The following is a 19,278-nucleotide window of genomic DNA, read 5'->3' as shown; positions in this document are numbered from 1 at the left end:
CATAACATTAGGAAGATTACACTTAGCAGTCATTTTATGACTGGGGTCACCACATGAGGAACTGGATTAAATAAGGTGGCAGCATTGGGGAGGTTGTTCTGAGAACCACTGCTCTAGAATGATTTAGTGAACGACCTCTTGCCCACACTGTGCCTCACCCTACCTAGCAGCATTCAACCTAACAATTAAAATATGTGTGTTAGCAACTACCCACAAGAGACCACCACCAGTCTGGAACCGCAGTGCCGATTCCTTCCCAGAGCAAAGCCGACAGACAGCTCAAGGGTCAGCCAAGCTAGCTGATCTGGAGAGCTCCGGCTCACGCGTACTTGACTCTTTCCGGGAAGCACACCATGTCCTTCAGCAGACAGCTGAGTGAAGGCCAGCTGGTTTTCCTCGTCTTCACTTTCCACTTCTTACATTAGACACCAAGTGTGTGGGTTCTCCACTCACCTGGTAGTTTTTTTTGGCAGAGACTAGCCAATCAGATGTCCTTCAGCTCCCTTCAGTTCTGATGCGTACCTGTATGTGGTGCTGGATCCCACAACTGAGTGTGCACCTCGGGCCAAAACACAACCCAAGGTTTGACTTCTGCTTGCCAACCGGAGGTTAGTCCTTTGGCAGTTTGGATTACTCTGCTAGAATAAGTCAGGTAAACCAAACCCATTTTATAAAAATGAAACTCACGAGGTACTGAGGGATGTAAGAGTGGCATACCTCTCTAACACACTGAGCATGGTGACACAGCACAGACGTGAAGCACAAAGCTCCAACAGAGCCAGGCTACGCAAGAGCACTGAGCAGTGTGCACAGAGCATCAACGAAAGATAGAAAAAGATCCAAGAGAATGGCAAACCAGTAAGAGTGATGGGAAGGAAGGGCACGAGGAGCAGAAGCGGTGGGAAGTGCTCACCTCGGACACCCAGCGCTGAACTACACCCCAGCCTATACAGCTCACTGTAAAAAGGAGGGCGAGATCACAAGTCTGAGACCACCATGGACTGCTTACTTCATAGCAGGGTCTCATGAAGAGAAAAGATGGGAACACAGGGAGAAGCCACTGAGCGCCATGTTTGTTAACCACCAGCCATATTCAACAAGGGTATGAAACACAATTACTTTATTGATGTCTTACAATCAAATACTGCTAACTAGCATTACTTTCACACATGCATCATTCAGAACAAAGGAAGAGTTCCTCAGTATTTTCAAATGATGCATCATATAACACAAAGTTAGAACTTAAAATGCACCCTGATTAATTATGTAAACTGGTAATTTTTTAAAAAAGCATAACTAATAATTTGGTTCCTTTCTTCATAAAATGGAAATTTAAATATTTCTCCTGATAATCTTGAGGTTATAATCATTATGTTACGAGTAGTGCAAACTGTGGCACATACAGTTCCATCTGGAAGGGTGTATCTTACACACCGTATCTCAACAAACAAAATGTGCATAAAATGCATACAGTCAATGCATGATAGAAAGCATGTTCCAAATACAAGTGAGCCTCTCAGGCCACCATATTTAGCTTTTGCATTATCATTTATGGCATTATAGATTAATTACACATGACATACTTTTATACATTTAACCCTGAAGATAAGAAAAATAACTGTTTGAAAAATTATTCCAGGTAGCCATTTGGTTTGTATCATAAGAAAGCGAACCTCCATCCAGAGTTCAGTGTCTGCCAAGTCGGAATCACGAGCTTTAGTCGTAAGATAAGTGATGTTTCACAGTGACTTTCCCAGGTCCTGGCACGGCCTCTTCTCCCACAGTACACCAGATGAAGGAGCATTTCTGGGATTCCCCTGGGCGTGGCTTTCCCTCTGTACTCTTTTCTGGATGAACTGTCACCAGCCTCTCCAATGCCTTCCGTTTTAATCATTCATGAATCCTTTCAGAATGTCCTCAGAGAACTCCATAAGAGGAAGTTCTGGAGAAGGAAAATCCAGAGGCGGAAGATTGGGTATTGGAATGTCCTTGCCTTTCCCAGTATTCGCAGCAAACTTCTGCCACGTTGAAGAGGCTGTGGCAGTGTCCGAGTGTGGTGGCAAGCTCCACAGCTCTGACTTTTCTACAAAGTCGGCATCAACGTCCAGCTCCTTTTCTGTTGGTCCTTTCAGGAGTCTGGCCTTCTCAGCCTTTAGTTGTTTATTTTCTTTTCTTAATCTTTCATTCTCAGCCACGAGGAACTCCACATGCCTCTTCAAATCTGCAATTTTGGTTGCCTGCTCCTCTATTATTGTTTTATCATCTTTTGGGGCTTTGCTTCCAATACACGGCTCTGTTGGTTCATTCTTTTGCTGAAGTAAATATAGCAGTGTGTCTGGATCCCTGTCGAAGACCCCCTGAAGCTCAGGGAGGCGCTTCTCTGTGGAAGGGATGTACGTCTGACAAAGAAGAGGGTTCTGACCCTCCATGTCCTCAGAGGGCTTGTGAGATGCCTGCAGGTGGGGGGTTCCGTCCCTGTCCGTGCTGTGCTGTGCTTTCAACCGCTCCTCGCGCTTGGCTCTCTTCCACCTCTCCTGGATGAGGAGAAGCTGTTTCATGTGGCTGTCCCGTTGCAATTCCAGTGATAGGTGAGCCTGTGACATGGAAGAGAAGGTCAGGGTAAAGAACTTAACATCAGAAAGCTCCCAGGCTTATGTGCCTGAACACCTGCTTGACTGGCTGTGCAATCTTCAGGAAGTGTGGTCTATAAGTGGCCTGCCCATGCCTTGAGGTTCATAGCCAGTTTTCTGCTTCCTGATCTAGAGAGATTAACAAGCCATGCCTTGGGCTGTCACTGTGAACTGAGTTCCAAGTGTCATGCTTCCTTACGATGATGGACTGTATCCCCTTCATCTATGACCTTCCAATGCTCAGGGTATTTGGAAAGCTTGATGCACACCATATGACAGCTATCACAAGCTCTACACTATCAGCTGTGGTGTTCAATCAATCTGAGTTAAGCGTTTTTACTTTGCCAATGCCACAGCTTACAGAACCCATGTCCTTAGTTCAGTCACCAATCCTCTTAGGTACCCATCATTATAAATCAAGACATTGTCTTTACAGCTAGGGGTGTAGCTCAGTGCAATGATGTTCGCTAGCATGTACAGAGACCCAGGCTTGAACCTAGAGCACTGAAAAAAGGGAAAAAACCTTGGATAAAGATTTTCTAAAAAATATTTTGTATATGTACGAGTATATGTACAGGAAGGTTACAAGAGGCAAAAGATCCCCTGGAACAAGAGGCAAAAGATCCCCTGGAACTGGAGAAGCAGAATGTTAGGAGACCCTGCCGTGACCCACATGGAATCCTGACTTGGGTGGCAAGACAATGAAGAAAGGCACTTGTCCATACCAACTATCACTGCAACCTGGGTCTCAGCGTGTTTGTTTACCATGGACAGCACAGGGACGGGGCTAGCTGGTCTCTGGAGACAGAAACATGGTCTCAAGCTCTGACTAACTGGGAGCACAAAGCAGCAGCAGCTACTTTTTACACACATCAGCATTCAAACTTGAACCAAGGAAGAAGGCTTTGCCAGTTCTGAGATGGATGCACATAGAAAAAGGTTTTGTCAACTTCCCATGGTTCTGAAGCTATGGTCTTTGTCATGGCTGTGCCCAAGTAAATAAGCTGAGCTTCCTCTGCTAACTACAAACTGGTATGTGGGTGATGGGGACAAACTCATGTCCTCTAGAAGAGCACTCAGTGCTTTTAACCTCTCCAGCCCTGGAATGAAGGTAAGTTGAAGACATTTAAGTACCTTATGCTTAAGCACAGGCCTTCCCTAAACATATTAAGTCAGCATGAAGTCATCCTGAAACAGATCTCAAAGTGCAGGAATCATCTACGTATCAAAGAAGCAAACAGGAGATTATTCAGATTTAAACTGCAGTTGACAAGCAAAGCGTTGTCCATCCAGTTCCCCTGGGCCATCCCTGCTTCCTCAGTGTTAGCCAGTGGAGCATGAGACCTGGGAGTAACAACAGGAAATAGGAAGGCAGGCTGGAAGGCTAATGGCAGCTAACATAGCTTTCATTTCTTTCCCAAAATACATCCGTATATTTTTTAGTGTTTTGAGAAAGACATAAAACTTTAGGTTTTACCCAATTCAAATCTCCACAAGAAAACCTTTCTCTAAAAAAGATTTTCTTTTTCAGCTGGACATGGTAGCACACCCTTTAGTCCTGACACTGGGGAGACAGAGCTGGATGCACTTTGGATTTCAGGGCTACCCTGCTCTACACAGTGTGTTCCAGGCCAGAAAGGACTATATAGTGAATCCCTGATCTAAATAAATAAATGATAAAAGACTTTTTGTTGTTTGCTTGTTTTGGTAATGGGGGAAGCAGTACATGTGAGCACAGTGCCAGTGGAGGCCAGAAGAAGGCACCAGATCCCTTTGCACTGAAGATGTTTGTGTGCTGCCTGGCACAATTACTGGGAACCATACTGGGCTCTCTTAACTGCTAAGTCATCTCTCCAGCCCCCCAAACATTTCTGCAAATACTACTAGCGTGTCTCACCTGCTCAGACTGTGTCAACTTCATGGCTTCAGAGAGATAAGCTGGTTAAAAAAAAAAAGCAGCAAATTAATATATGCACATCATTATTTTGTAACTTATAGGCTAATAATGGAAGTATTTACACCCAGAGTACAGAACTTGGTCTTCTAAGCAATTGTGTTAAAAAGGCAAATTTTAAAACAGCATTAACTTCTCCCCAAAAGAATGTCACTGGTAAATACGTATTCCCTAGCCCATCTTAAAAACCGGAGGCTTTAAACTTCTAAAGTTGGCAGGTTGGGGACCTAGCTGTAGTGGCATTACATTTGTATTTTAATAAATAAAACTTGCCTGAAGGTCAGAGAGTAAAACAGCCCCACTGGTCAGCCTTACAGACCAGGTGCTGGTAACACACACCTTTAACTCAAGTAGCCACACTAGTTGCCATAGAAACCAAACCAGGCAGTGCATGCTTTTAATCCCAGCCTTAGAGAGGAATATAAAACGGAGGAGACGCTCACAGACTGAATCTCATCCTGAGATTCTTGGAAGCAAGATCACCATTTTCGGACTTAGGCTGAAGTAAGAGCATATGACTGGCTGTTTTACTTTTCTGACCTTCAGGTTGAACCCCAGTTTCAGTCTCCTAGCCACGGCAGAGTGCTTGCCTAATACAAACCTGAGCCCAACAATGCAGAGCAAAGATATTTGTAGATTGTATGATAAAGGAACTGAAGATTTAATTAGAAAAACTGTTTATTGAGAATCAAATTAAGTAGGAATTTACTGAGGCCTTATGCTCAACAGATATTTATGAGTGCCCATTTGAGTATCTGCTACTACATCATTGTGGTCTCCTATAAGAACTATTTTTATCAATTGTTTCTGAGCTACACCAACACAATACCAACAGCCAACCACTAGTTAGGTACTTAACCCTAAGCTGGACACAGTGACACACATGTAATTTCAGCATTTGGGAGGTTGACACAGGAGAATCACAAATTCAATTCAGACAACAAAACCAGCCGGGCGGTAGTGGCGCACGCCTTTAATCCCAGCACTCGGGAGGCAGAGGCAGGCGGATCTCTGTGAGTTCGAGGCCAACCTGGGCTACAAGAGCTGGTTCCAGGACAGGCTCCAAAGCCACAGAGAAACCCTGTCTCGAAAAAACCAAAATAACAAAAACAACAACAACAAAAGAGCTNGGGGGACGGACAAAAAAACAAAAAAAACAAAACAACAAAACCTTAGAATATGATTATATATAATATATATGATAATATACTGTGTGAGGACAGAATAATGCGATTTAATGCGATTTATGAAGAGGGTCAAGCTTTTCCTATCTTGATCAAATTCTGGGTTGCTTAACCTGTTGAATTTTAATAGGCAATGCTGAAATCCTTACATTTTCTCTTTGGGCTAAGAGAAAGCTGACATGATTTGGATGTATCTTTGTTTAAAGTACGGTCTCAGGGGCTGAAGAAATAGATGACTTAGTGGTTATAAGCACTGGCTGTTCATCCAGGAGTCAGGTTCAAGTCCCAGTATCCACTTGCTAGCTCACAATTTTAACTCCAATCTCAGAATATCCAGTGTCCTCTTCTGACCTTTTTGGGCTCCAAGGATAAACATTATGCACAAATATGTACACCCTACACATATATGCACTATGGCACAACTGTACACCCCACACACACATGCACTATGGTGCAGGTGTACACCACACACATGCACTATGGCGCAAATGTACATACACCCCCAATGCACGCATGCACTATGGTGCAAATGTACACCCCCAACACACACATGCACTATGTCACAAGTGTACACCCCCCCACAAGCACTATGGTGCAAGTGTATAACCCCCCCCACATACTAAGTACACAGACCCCCCCACACAAATAAAGTTAATTTTCCTTAGATATTTCTGTCACAGTTATGAAAACCCAAAAAACTAGAGCCAAGTGGGGTCACTGTGATTCTGCCTGACTGTACCGTTTAGAGGTCATTGGTACTCCTCTACAAAAGTTCAGAAGTGTAGAAAGGGAGGCCAGCCAAGACATCTTAAAAGGCTGTATGCTGTATGTGGAGTTGGTTTTTTTTTTTTTTTTTTTTTGGTTTTTCGAGACAGGGTTTCTCTGTAGCTTTGGTGCCTGTCCAGGAACTAGGAACTAGCTCTTGTAGACCAGACTGGCCTTGAACTCCCAGAGATCCGCCGGTCTCTGCCTCTGAGTGCTGGGATTAAAGGTGTGCGCCACCACCGCCCGGCTTGTACGTGGAGTTTAATGGGCAATTTTAGCGAGAGCAGAGCAAACCAGAATGCTGACCAGAATGCAGGGAGTAATGGCCAGGCTCAGGATTGCAGGCAAAACTGTAACCCTGACTGATATAAACCAAGAGCATGACTCAGGAACTTGGAATTCCTTTGAGTCATACTTATAGTTCTTTCATTTTTGCTTTTTATGTCTTTCCTCATCTACTTCTTTTTAGCGTCTGTATTCTGCTATACGTTCCTCTGTACAGCATTTTACAGTTTTTCTGGAATAATCAGAATAAAATAACAAGTATCACTAATAATGGATCAAGCTCTTACTGACTGTCAACTTTTTGGAACTTCTGTTTTTTTACACTAACTTCCCTTTACAGATATTACGACACTGTTGTCTGGTTGCAATCCAAATACTTTAGAGATTTTTTTATTTCACAACTTAAAATTTCCTGTCTGCTAGGTTCTACCAACCTTGAGATTCAAATTAGATGTTTCCTCTCCAGAAAGAAAGAGAGAGAGAGAGAGAGAGAGAGAGAGAGAGAGAGAGAGAGAGAGAGAGACAAAGAAGAGCTATCATCTTTGTTCCAGCCATACTGGCCAGGCTTACATACATCTCTTCAACTTCTCAGTGCTAGGTCTGTCAAGCTGCACTGTTTGCAAACCTGTAGTGACATTCCATCCAGAGGTCTGTTACTGCTTACATACACCATGGAATTTCTTACGACATCCCTCTCATATTGTCTGCACACGTGTCTCCTCTGAACAACAGTTTACTTTAAACCACCATCTTAACAATGAGAACAGCTTTCACAAAACCAAGTTTAGAACTGGAAACGCTGACTTGGGGAGCTCTCTGAAACGGAATATAACATGGTAGGGTACCCACAGATAATCCAGAACTGCAAATTCATCAAAGGCCACACTACCACTTTGGAGATTTCTCACAATAAGGTCTTACAACTGGAACAAAAAAGGAAAAAAAAAAAGTTGTTTTAAAAGAAAGGGGGGGACTAGAGAGACGGCTGGGCTGTTAAGAGCACTATTGCTCTTTAAAAGGACCCAGATTTGGTTTCTAGCACCCACATAGCATTGTATTCCAATTCCAGGGGATCCAATGTCCTCTCACCTCCATGAGCACCTGCACGAATGTGGTACACATAAACAGGCAGGCATGCACATACACATAAATAAGTATCATTCTGAAATTTAAAAAAGAAAAATTGAGTGCACGGCATGGTTGTCTCACAGAATCACTGTGATAATCTCCTAATACTGAAATTTATGAAAGGACAATCTCAAAAAAACTTTTTTTACTTCAATTTTTTTCATAAACTATATTCTGATCATATTCTTTCCCTTCCCAACTCCTTCCAGATCCTTTCCACCTCCCTACCCACCCAACTTCATGTTTTCACTTGGGGGGGGGGGAGATCAAAACAAAAACCAGCAAAGCGAAGCAAAACAAACAAACAAAAGACCCAAAATGTTCATCCCCCCCCACACACCCAAAAAACCATGAGGTCTGTTTTATGTGGGCCAGCTACTCCTGTGCATGGGGCCTGCCCTGCAGTGTGGACGATATTCCCAGTGACTCTCCACTGGAGAAAACGTATTCCCTTCTCCAGCAGGTATCAGCTGCAATTAGCTTCTTGGTTAGGGGTGGGACTTGCTCACTACCCTTTCTCAGTCCTGAAATTTTCTGGTCTGAATCCCTACAAGTTTTATGCACGCTCTGTGAATTCATATGTCTATCAGTCCTATTGTGCTCAGAAAAATCTTCACAATACTGGCAATTACTTCTTCCAATTATAATGTAAGGCTAATATTAAAGTAGATGTTCAGGAAAGATTAACACCCCCAACCTACTTCTTTGCAACTTCTCTACCACTGAGCTACACTGCCTAGTGTCACATAGCTGTTTAAGTCTTCAAAGACAAAAGACCTTAGGGATGATTTTTTTTCTCTTTCATGTTCTTCAGACTATCGTGCATTTAGTATACACATAACCATATGGTGATTCGCTCCACGTTAACCCATGGCATACACAGGAAACCCAATTCACTACGGTTAATGCACCCGGGCTCTCATCCACATCATGGTTTTCCTAAACATGGCGTACTCTCACAGGAGTTAATGATACAAATCAACAATCTGGACAATAATATGGTTGAGGAGAGATTTAAAGACCACTGGTTTCATGTTGTAGAAAACTGCACCAGACATAAAAATACTATTATGAGGTACCTAGTTATGTATGCAAGACCTACAGCAGACACATGGGCACACTTATGATAAAACTGGTTCCTGCTGGTGTTTTTTTAAGGAAGAGACTGGCTATATAGTATGGTTGGTGTCAAATGTTGTGACGTTCTCACCTCTCACCCAAAGTGTGAGGATTACAGGTGTGAGCCACTCGCTAGCTACAACTAATTAATTTTTTTCCAGCTGGGTATGACCGGCACATACCTGTAATCCAAGGACTGGGGAAGGCTGAGGCAGGAGGAATGTTCAAGTCTGGGAAGGAACCGGGGCTATAATGAGTACTAGGCCATCAAGGGTTAGATAAACAAGATCCTGAATCAAAAAATATTTTTTCTCTTGATAATTACTTACAGGAAGAATGTACTGAAAATTTATTCAAAGCATTGCCCACTGTAAGTTTGTATTTCAACAGTATAGTAACATTCCATTCCCTGCCAGGAAAGAATTCTGTTCTTGTGAAAGGGAAGGAATAGCGCCTTCCTAGCAGAAAGACTGCAGACCTTGTTCTAAAACAGACTCGACACCCATTCTAGATGCAACTCGAATGTTGGAAAACAGAGCCCTCAGATCTATTTATAAGGCTAATTCAGAAATTTGTGTCTCTGATAAGAAACCAACACATGCCAAGTGTGTAATTACACTAAGCTCCATCTCCAGCACCGGAAAGTCAGTAAACTAAATGACATTTAGTAGTAGTTGCTACAATATAATTACGAATAACAAAGTATTCTTGTTCTTTTTGTTTTGTGACAGGATTTCTCTTGGTAGTCTAAGCTGGCCTCCAACTCATAGCAATATTCCGGCCTCAACCTGCCAACAGCTCTATCCAGTATTTCTTAAGAAAAATACTTACCTGTAGCCTTTTTGTGACAAGAAATCGCTTCTTCGTATTTCCCAGCAGCTAACAAACGGTCTGCACGTCGGCTCTGTTGGTGAGCCTAGAAAACAAACATTCTGAGTTACTCCAAATTACAAAACAAGACTTTTAAAAAACAATCTTTAGCAGGGTGGTGGTGGCACAAGCCTTTCATCCCAGCACTGGAGAAGCAGAGGCAAGCGAGTTCAAAGCCAGCCTGGTCTACAGAGTGAGTTCTAGATCAACAAGGGTTGTTACACAGAGAAACCCTGTCTTGAAAACAAACAAACAAATGGAAGAAGTCAAGCTTAGAACCACATCATCTGATAAAAACTGGCAACTCCTCTCTACCCATAATCCTCTCAGTTATCAGGTTCTAACTGCTAAGTGACCTCTATTCTTCCACAGATCAGAGTAACAAAAGACTTACAATCCCAGGTATTACACAGAACATGCTTTCTCGATATTTCAAAGAGACATCTTGTAGGTATTTTCAAAAGTTTATATAGTCTAAAGACTTTAATCAGGAAATGTGTCATGAAAAATCCAAACTTCTCTTATAGCTGTTCATTCTTCCCTTTAAACATTAAAATTACTACTTACCTTAAAATTAAAAAAAAAAATACGCGTGAGGGGTTCTAATATTTAATATTACTATCTCTTCATATACAATTCATCAAAAAGAGAAAGGCTAAGTTAGAGGTTCTAAAAAGCAAAGGGTTTAGATGTCCCTACTGTAAAGGTATATAGCTAAATAGTGCCACCATTCTTACATGGATATTTAAGTTTCCCAAAGCCTCCAGCTATGGAGTCACACACCTGTAATGCTGGCTCTCAGGAGGAGGAGGAGCCAAGCCATCTCCTAGCTTAGGTTAGCCTCATCAACAGACCAAGTCAAAGACCAAAGGCTACAAGGTGTAGTCAGTGGTAAACCAGATCTGTCTAGCATGACAAGGCGCAAGCTTTCAGTTCAATTGCCAAAATGCCAGTAAGCAATCAATCAAACAAACAAACAAACAAAGAAATAAACAAATCCTCCAAAGGCTGGAGATAAACACACAGCTCAGAATAGAGCACCTGGCTGACTCTTACAAGGTTATTGGATGATAATCCATCAACAGCAACAAATAAAGAACTTGAATACACATTATTTCACTTACAGCTTTGTCAACCTGTTTCCTTCTCTTATGTAACAAGGCCAGTAACTTATGTTAAGATTAGAACATTTTCGCCTGGTGGTGGTGGTGGTGGTGGTGGTACACGCCTTTAATCCCAGCACTCGGAGGCAGAGGCAGGCGGATCTCTGTGAGTTCAAGGCCAGCCTGGGCTAAAAGAACTAGTTCCAGGCCAGAATCAAAAGCTACAGAGAAACCCTGTCTCGAAAAACCAGGGGGCATGGGTGGGTTAATTTTAACCATGGAGGCTTGGACTGAGCAAAAAGTATGTTCTGAACACCTAAATATTTTCTAGTATCCATATAAAACATTTGGGGTGGGATGGAGCAGATTTCTGAGATAGGACCCCATGTCTGGCCTTGAAGCCCTGTTCCTCTTGCTCTACCTCTTCTCACCTGCTGGGAGTATGCACACGTACCACCCTCAGGTGAAAAGCAGACCTTTTGAGAAGACAGTATCAACAAGGAATCTGGCAGATCATCTGAATGAACAGTGGCATTCAACCAACAAGGTCTTAGGCGTTAAGAGAACAGAAAAGTGAATGAAGGGGTCATATGCAGGTGCTTTCACCTTTTTTGAGCTCTAAAAATATTTTTAAAAAGCCCACACTTTTTCTCTCACAAAAGAAAACTTCTGTGAAACCCCATAGCCCTTCATAACAAGGACAATGAAGCACGAGAGTGTCCCTGTCTCTTCAAGTTCTGACTCTCACTCTGAACCAGCTAAACTGTCCTACCCTGCTGGGGCTGTTTTCTCACTGTCAATAAAATTTCAACCAGGTCACTATTTTAGGAGTTGTAAAGAGAATTCAAACCATTCAGGCAGATCTGGGTGAAATGCAGATTTTCAGTCTGTAGTTTTGTAATAGGGTCTGCAAATCTACTGAGGTGAGGCTGTGTCTGAGGCTCCTGGACACATTTTAATAGAGAATCAAAGACAAGCCAGGAGTGGCAGCATACAATTTTAATCCCAGCACTTGCGAGGCAGAGTCAGGAAGATCTCTGAGTTAGAGACCACTCTGTTCTACAGAGCAAGTTCCAGGACAGCCAGTGAGCTATAGAGAAACTTTGTCTCAAAACAAACAAATAAACAAACAAACAAAAAACACGCACAAAAAGAAAGGAAGAGGTAAGGAAGTCAGGAAGGAGGGCGGGAGGGAGGGACAGGAAGGAAGGAAGGAAAAAAGGAGAAAGAATGAAGAAAGGGAGGGAAGGGAGGAAGGAAGGGACGGAGGGAAGCTAGGAACAAGGGCAAAGCGCAATCTGAGACATCACAGATGACAGCTCACACCTCTATACCCAACCCTAAGGGGGCTGAAGCAGGATCACAAGTCAGAGGCCAATTGTAATGTAGGACACAGTCTCAGCTTCACGTCTGCCAGGCATGGTGATGCACACCTATAATCCCAGCCCTTGGCAGGTAGTGAAGGATGAAGATTTCAAAGTCATCCCTAACTACATAATGAGCTTGAGATCAGTCTGTGCTGCATGAAACCCTGTCTCTAAACAAATGGTAATAAAACGATAGACAATACTGTAGAAACCTATTTTGATTGTTAATGTTATTTTTTTAAAGGACTCTTTAGGATTCCCACTTAAAACTGATCCATTTAAATAAATTCAAAGTAAAAACCAGAAAACTCAAAACAGTTTACCCCTTTCTATACACTGATTTTCCTCAACAACTATGATTCCTATTACAGGTGCCGCATTCTTATATTGCCTGGCTTTCCAAACCTGGGATCAGAAAGCAAGAATAGCAATAAAACTTGAAGTGGTTTTAACTACAGGGCATTCTGAGAGTGGCCAGGCGGAAACAAAGGCCTGAAGGAAGTGAAACAGCCCAAAGCCCATCACAGGAATCCTACTCCTGATTTCCAATATACACAGGCTCTCAGACACTGTGGTGTGTTGCTTTTACTAAATCCTTCCTTCTTATTTAAAAAGAAAAGGGGAAATGGTATGGGAAGTCCTTCTGTGTGGTGTGTTGCTTTTATTGATTAATGAATAAAGAAGCTGCCTTTGCCTGTAATAGGGTAGAATAGAGCTGGGGACAACTAAGCTGAATTCCAGGAGAAAGAAGGCGGGCTCAGGAGAAGCCATGTAGCTCCGCCAGAGACAGACGCCAGTTGGAACTTTATCCAGTAAGCCACAGCCACGTGGCAATGCACAGATTAATAGAATGGGTTAATTTACTAGCAATACACTTAAAGAGTTTGGACAAGAAGTGACTTAAATGATATCATTTGAGTGATTATTTCACGGTCTGGGCAGCTGGGAACAAACAAGAAGCCTCCCTCTACAGACACTGTGCACTGGTCTTCCTGATCCTTCTTTGGGTAATATCTCTTTGGCCTTAAGCTAACAGAAGTGAGTTCTCATTATCTAAAACCAACAAACATCCTAGCAACTACAATTAGGCTACTAAGTCAATGAATTTACACTCAAGAACTTTTTCCTTTTGCTGGCTATTTTAAAATTGCACTTTTCTCAGCATGGTGGTGCTTGTAGTACTAGCATTCAGAAGGCAGAGAGAGGCGGAGCTCTGTCAACTGGAGGCCAGCCTGGTCTACCCAGGACACAGAGAAATCTTGTCTCAAAACAAAATACCTCCAATATTATAAATAACAGTATCTTCCGTATCTTTCAATTTACTAAGTTCTGACCTGAAGGAAGTGCTATATTGAGACAGAAAAAAAAAAAAAAAAAAAAAAAAACCACCATTCCAAATATTAGAAAGAAGGCAGAGGATATATACTATATTCCTGACTGGTATGGCATTCAACTGGGAACAAAGGAGAAATATTAGCCCTACACCCCTGTCCCAGTTCACTGGACAAACAAGTGTGAAGCAGTACCTCCACGCATGTGCACCCAGTCGACTGTATAATCAACACAACAGTTCAACTGAAGGTAACTAACTGCTCCAGTGAACTTGAGGGCCTCATTCCAACTCTGAAGACCACCTCTCTCCTTGTGCTATTTTGTCTATAAACTTTTTATGCCCATCAGTTTCTAGCTGAGCTTGTTCTTGTTTTTCCAAAGCTGTCACCACCTGCTGTGTAGACGGCGAGAATCTAGTATAGGATTCACATATGAAAACAATGTGGTCAATTCTGGTAGTATTAAGAAAAAATCCGTAGGCTAGAGAGATGGCTAAGCAGTAGGAGCACAGGCTGCTCTTCCAGAGGAACTAGTAAATTTGACTCCCAGCACCCTGATGGTATCTCACTGAAACTCCACTTCCTGGGGGCCCAATGACCTCTTCTAGCCCAAGGGGCACCAAGCACATATATGGTGCACAAATGTACATGAAGGCAAAGCACTAACACACACACACCAGTAAATATTACAGCACTTCATATTCAGTAAAAAGTTATAGTTTGGCTTTATTTTGTGTGAAATGTTTCTGCAGAAGCACAAGATATATTCCATGACACAGCAGCTTGGCAGTACTACACCCAAAACTGATTTACCAATCTGTAAGGATTTCTCATGCAGATCACAGTTAAAGCAGATGGGTAAATAATGTTCTAATACAAAGCTCAATGATTTATTTTAGATTCTGGCTTCCAAACCCCACTATCTCAACTTATTCTGCATTTAATGTCATAATCTACAAAACTGGCAGAATAGCGCATCTAGATATTAAGACAAGACAAAAAGACACAATGATGCCCTACCATTTTACTAAATGTTGGCTATAAGCCAGCACTCCATGCTCCTCACCCAGAGTGCTCCCAAGTAATTCCAACTATACCTATGGCATAGGATTATTTTCCTTAGGTTATTTGTAGAGCAACACAAAGGGGACTGAAATAGCCTTTTTCTTTAAAGATTTTAATTCTACTATCACTAGTTTTCAAACTAGTTACAAAGACTTCAGCTACATAAAAGACAGCTAGCCCACGATAGGACTCTTTTTCTTGTATGAGATGCCTGAAAACATTAACCACTTCAGGCAGCGGTCAAGAACTAAACACTCCAGAAGGAAGCTCAGTTATTTAACCAACACTCCCAGCACCCAGCACTCTGTCTCAAAAAAAAAAAAAAAAAAAAAGAGAGAGAGAGAGAGACAGGGTTTCTCTGTAGCTTTGGAACCTGTCCTGGAACTAGCTCTTGTAGACCAGACTGGCCTTGAACTCACAGAGATTCACCTGCCCCTGCCTCTGCTGGGATTAAAGGAGCACACCACCAGCGCCCAGCTATGCCCAGCCCTCTTAAGCATAAACAGAGAGAAAATTGGGTGACTGAAGGATAAACACATAAAAAGCAAAACAACAACAAAGCAAGTGTGACTGTGTAGTCCCGTGGGTATTGCCTGCAGCAGCCTAGGCATGTAAAACATAACAAAAGTCATGGACACTAAGATGACAGCACTAGAAACAATCTCACCGAAGCTTGGCCAGTCATTTGCTACCAGCCAAATGCCAGAATTTAATGCATGGAAAGAAATACCTAATAGACACTAAGTGATTTGGTAAGTTACAATTTTTCCATATTTAAAGTTAACAAGCTGCGTGGTGGTGCAGGCTTGTCATCACAGCACTCAGAAAACTGAGGCAGGAGGATCACAAGGTTAAAGCTAGCCTGAACTGTATACACTGTGGCCTGGTCTTATGACCCTACCTCAAACAGGCAAATAACAAAAAGGAAAACACTTGATAGGTCAAATTGATCCAAAATTGAAAGACTATTTTTCATTCAAAGGACAAAATACTTCTCTTGACCAACTCTGAACATCAAAGAGCTAGCATATCTGTCATACTTACATATTAAAATATTGCAATAATTTAGCCAGGCGGTGGTGGGGCACACCTTTAATCCCAGCACTTGGGAGGCAGAAGCAGAGGCAGGCAGATCTCTGTGAGTTCAAGGCCAACCTGGTCTACAAGAGCTAGTTCCAAAGCCACAGAGAAACCCTGTCTCAACCCCCCCCCCCCACCAATAATAATAATAATTCAAACTAGTCTCTTCCATGTCCTGAAAATCTCACTGTGAGGAAATTAATCTTGCTATAACGCTAACAATAAAACTCCAGCAGAGGCAATAGAGACACAGAGCTCAATATAAAGACCAAGGAAAATGAAAAGTACACGAATATGGAAGCCTTCTTAGCAGCAGGTCATAATGAGTTGAAATGCAAAATGCACTAAAGTCACTGACCTAAGCTATTATTTAACTTCCCTCAGGTTAGACTTGTTCATCAGCAAATATCTCAAACAGGTCTTACTAAATTCCAAGGATGCTCTGAGGACATATAACCCACGTACAGTAGTGAAGTCCTTATATTATGAATCTGGAGTACACTCCAGTGATAAACTTGTAGTTTACTAGAATTTTCAAAGATACGCATTAAGTCAGAATTTAGAGCTACCTTTTTTTTAAAATATTTATTTTTATTATGCATAAAATATTCTGTCTGCATGTATGTCTGCAGGCCAGAAGAGGGTACCAGATCTCATTACAGATGGTTGTGAGCCACCATGTGGTTGCTGGGAATTGAACTCAGGACCTTTGGAAGAGCCATCTCTCCAGCCCCTAGAGCTACCTTTAAAGTTGAATAAAGATACCGTGGTGTATTCACAAATGCCCTTTTAAGTCTAGGACTCAGGGGATAGATACTCACTACCAACCTGGTTATATGAGTTCACTTTCCAAGCCCATATGGAGAACTGACGCTCCCGAGTTATCCTGATTTCACATATGTGAAACACACACATACACAAACCCGAGTCTTCTACAGCTCTGACTGAGGCTTACCACTGCTACTTTGCCATACGCTTCTTTCAAGTTGACATCCAGCCGTTATCGAGTAAAGAGTTAGGCTGGAAGTCAGCAATCTTCAAAATCTCAAAAGGCTCAAAAAGTCAAGCTGCCACATTTCTGAAGCTTGTCACATAAATGTTAAGACCAGAGAAAATGAAACTGTATGAGCCTCCTAATGTACCTATTTAAAAACTTCCCAGGGCACGGAGGCACAGGCATTTAGAGGAATAATGGAAGCCCAGCATTTGGAAAGCAGAAGCAGGATGACCCAGTGCCTAAGACCAGCCTAGGCAACAGAGTGACAGCGAAGCTGGCATGGCTCAAACAGGCAGGAGATAAACCTAAGTTCTGTAGCCATCGTTTACCTCATTTTTCCTAGACTGAGCACCTGGTGCTCCACCTACCAATGAAAGCCAGGTTCAGTCTTCTCACAAGCACAACACACCAGTGGAGCTGGAGTCAGGCTACACCCTGGTGCCAAATAAAGCCACCTGGAACAGAACCAGTGATGGTTCTGCAAGGACACTTGAACTTTGAAGCACTTTGTAAACAGCTGGCTACCACTCCTAATATTCCTGTGGACTTTCGGGATTGAGCCATCCACACTTCATCGCAAACTATATTGACCTCGCGAGTTCTCTTAAAAACCAGAGAGGGGCAAGGTATTCCCCTGGCTTTCAAAACCTCACCGGTGTGGTCATCCTTAAGTGTAAACAACTGAGGAATAGAGGCAAGGCCTAACTTAGTAACCCTGGGATAGGATTCTCGGAGCTGCTAACCTGGCTCCAGCGAGGTGACCACTCTTGGGCGTTCAAGCTCACCCACTCCAAATAAAGCTCGTTAAAGGAAATGTCAAGGGCTTATGGGCTCATTAGACCAGCGGCTAAATCCTCAAACGTTCTAGCTATAAAGCACGGTTCTCCGTGCCCTTTATCCGTTTACTCCTTTAATCCTCACAAGGAACCTGAAAAACAAAATGAGGTGAATTTTTTTTTTTTGCTCGAGGTCCCGAAGCTATTAGGTGACTAAGCCAGAGTTCAAATCTGAGAAGATTTTTGGCTCCAGAAATCTATACTCTCAAACCACAGGTTCTGGCTTCTCTGCCCAGCATGGCCAAGGCTCTTCCAAGTCAGCAGGGCTGGGTTCCAAAGGCAGAACTCAATCCTCCCCGGTCCTGTTCCCAATCCCACCACATCACAAACCACCTACAGACTCGGGACTTCAAAGTCCCAGTCCGCAACGCTGAGAAATCAAACGTCTGTAGCGAATGAAACCCAAAGACGCCTTGTGACCACTCTGGGAAAAATACGAACTCCCAAAAACCAAAAAACTCTGTGGCTGAGTCCCCCACTCCCCCTTTTTGACTAAAACAGACCGGGCTCCCTGGGCAAACGTCTCTGGTACTTTCGACAGGACTAAAGCAATGGGACTTGGGATGCAGGGAGGGGGCTGCGGTTGGTGCCCAACTGTCTCCAAGGAGCCTCCGTTGACGCAGCTGTGAGGGCAGCCTGGGGATGGGGGGTGTGAGAGGTGCGGCCCGGACACCCCGACTTTGCCCGCGGCCTGCAGGCGGCTACGTGGCGCTGGGACGCGGTCCCAGCAGGGTAGAAGCGACGGGCCCCGAGGGAGCGGCCTGGGTACCTGGGGTCGAGGTTCCCCTCCGCTCGCGGTTTCCCCGGTCAATCCGGGTTGTCCCTCAGCCCGCGTTCCCCCTCATCCTTGACCGTCCCCCCCCTGTAGCCGCGCGTTCCCCCTCAGCCCCGCCACTACTCACAAGGTTGAGGGGTCCTTCCATCACTTCCATAGACCCCGGGGTGAGCGGCGGCCCGAGGCGAAACGGCGGCGCCCGGGCACATGGAGGGGCGGCGAGAGCAGGAGACGCGGCGGCTGGCGGACGGCTCCTCGCAACACCCGGAGCCGGCAGTGAGCGCCCGAGAGCGACGGCCGCGCCACTTCCGCCTCAGACGCCGCGCTGTGGAGCCGTCCTTGCGCCGTCGCGCAGGACGTAGTGACGGCACGCGCCGGCGGGGGGGCGGAGCCTGCGGTGGGAGGGAGGCCGGGAGGGGCGGGGCTGAGGGCGGGGCATTCAGCGAACTGACGCGAGCCCCTTCTCGCGAGAGTCAGAGTTTAGGTGCTTGACTTCTGCCACCGCGTCACGTGCGGAGCTGGGTCAGGGTAGTAGTTGTGAGGCCTCTTTGTGCAGTTTATCTTTCGTGCTTCCTTCCGGCAGCAGGCTGTCTCAGGTCCTCTCTTCCGGCCTCCACCCCTCCTTTCCTGTTTCTGTTCTAACTATTGACTTTTTGTTTTTCTCTGTAGCTTTGGAACCTGTCCTGGAACCAGCTCTTGTAGCCCAGGTTGGCCTCGAACTCACAGAGATCCGCCTGCCTCTGCCTTCCGAGTGCTGGGATTAAAGGCGTGCGCCACCACCGCCCGGCC

At 44.0% G+C, this 19,278-nt stretch overlaps 1 protein-coding gene across 3 annotated transcripts; it reads right to left on the bottom strand.

The window, feature by feature from the left end:
- Positions 1-1,103: 1,103 nt before the first annotated feature.
- Positions 1,104-18,852, bottom strand: Nrbf2 (nuclear receptor binding factor 2). Of its 3 annotated transcripts, XM_050142151.1 has the most exons (5): positions 18,617-18,851; positions 9,897-9,981; positions 9,248-9,295; positions 4,528-4,568; positions 1,104-2,594 (listed from the first exon to the last, which is right to left on the bottom strand). In XM_050142151.1, exons 1-5 carry the CDS (start codon positions 18,644-18,646, stop codon positions 1,887-1,889), a joined length of 912 nt encoding a protein of 303 aa, XP_049998108.1. In that variant the 5' UTR covers positions 18,647-18,851; the 3' UTR covers positions 1,104-1,886. The 3 variants fall into 3 exon arrangements, with proteins under 3 accessions (XP_049998108.1, XP_049998111.1, XP_049998117.1); XM_050142154.1 differs by lacking the exon at positions 9,248-9,295 and having other exon boundaries at positions 18,617-18,849; XM_050142160.1 differs by lacking the exons at positions 9,248-9,295; positions 9,897-9,981 and having other exon boundaries at positions 18,617-18,852.
- Positions 18,853-19,278: the final 426 nt, after the last annotated feature.

This window comes from Alexandromys fortis, unplaced genomic scaffold (genome assembly GCF_014885135.2).
Source record: "Alexandromys fortis isolate MF-2015 unplaced genomic scaffold, M_Fortis_MF-2015_v1.1 scaffold_9, whole genome shotgun sequence".
Taxonomy (NCBI): Eukaryota; Metazoa; Chordata; class Mammalia; order Rodentia; family Cricetidae; genus Alexandromys; species Alexandromys fortis.
Note: the sequence above shows the minus strand (reverse complement) of the source record. Positions and strands in the feature narration are given on the sequence as shown.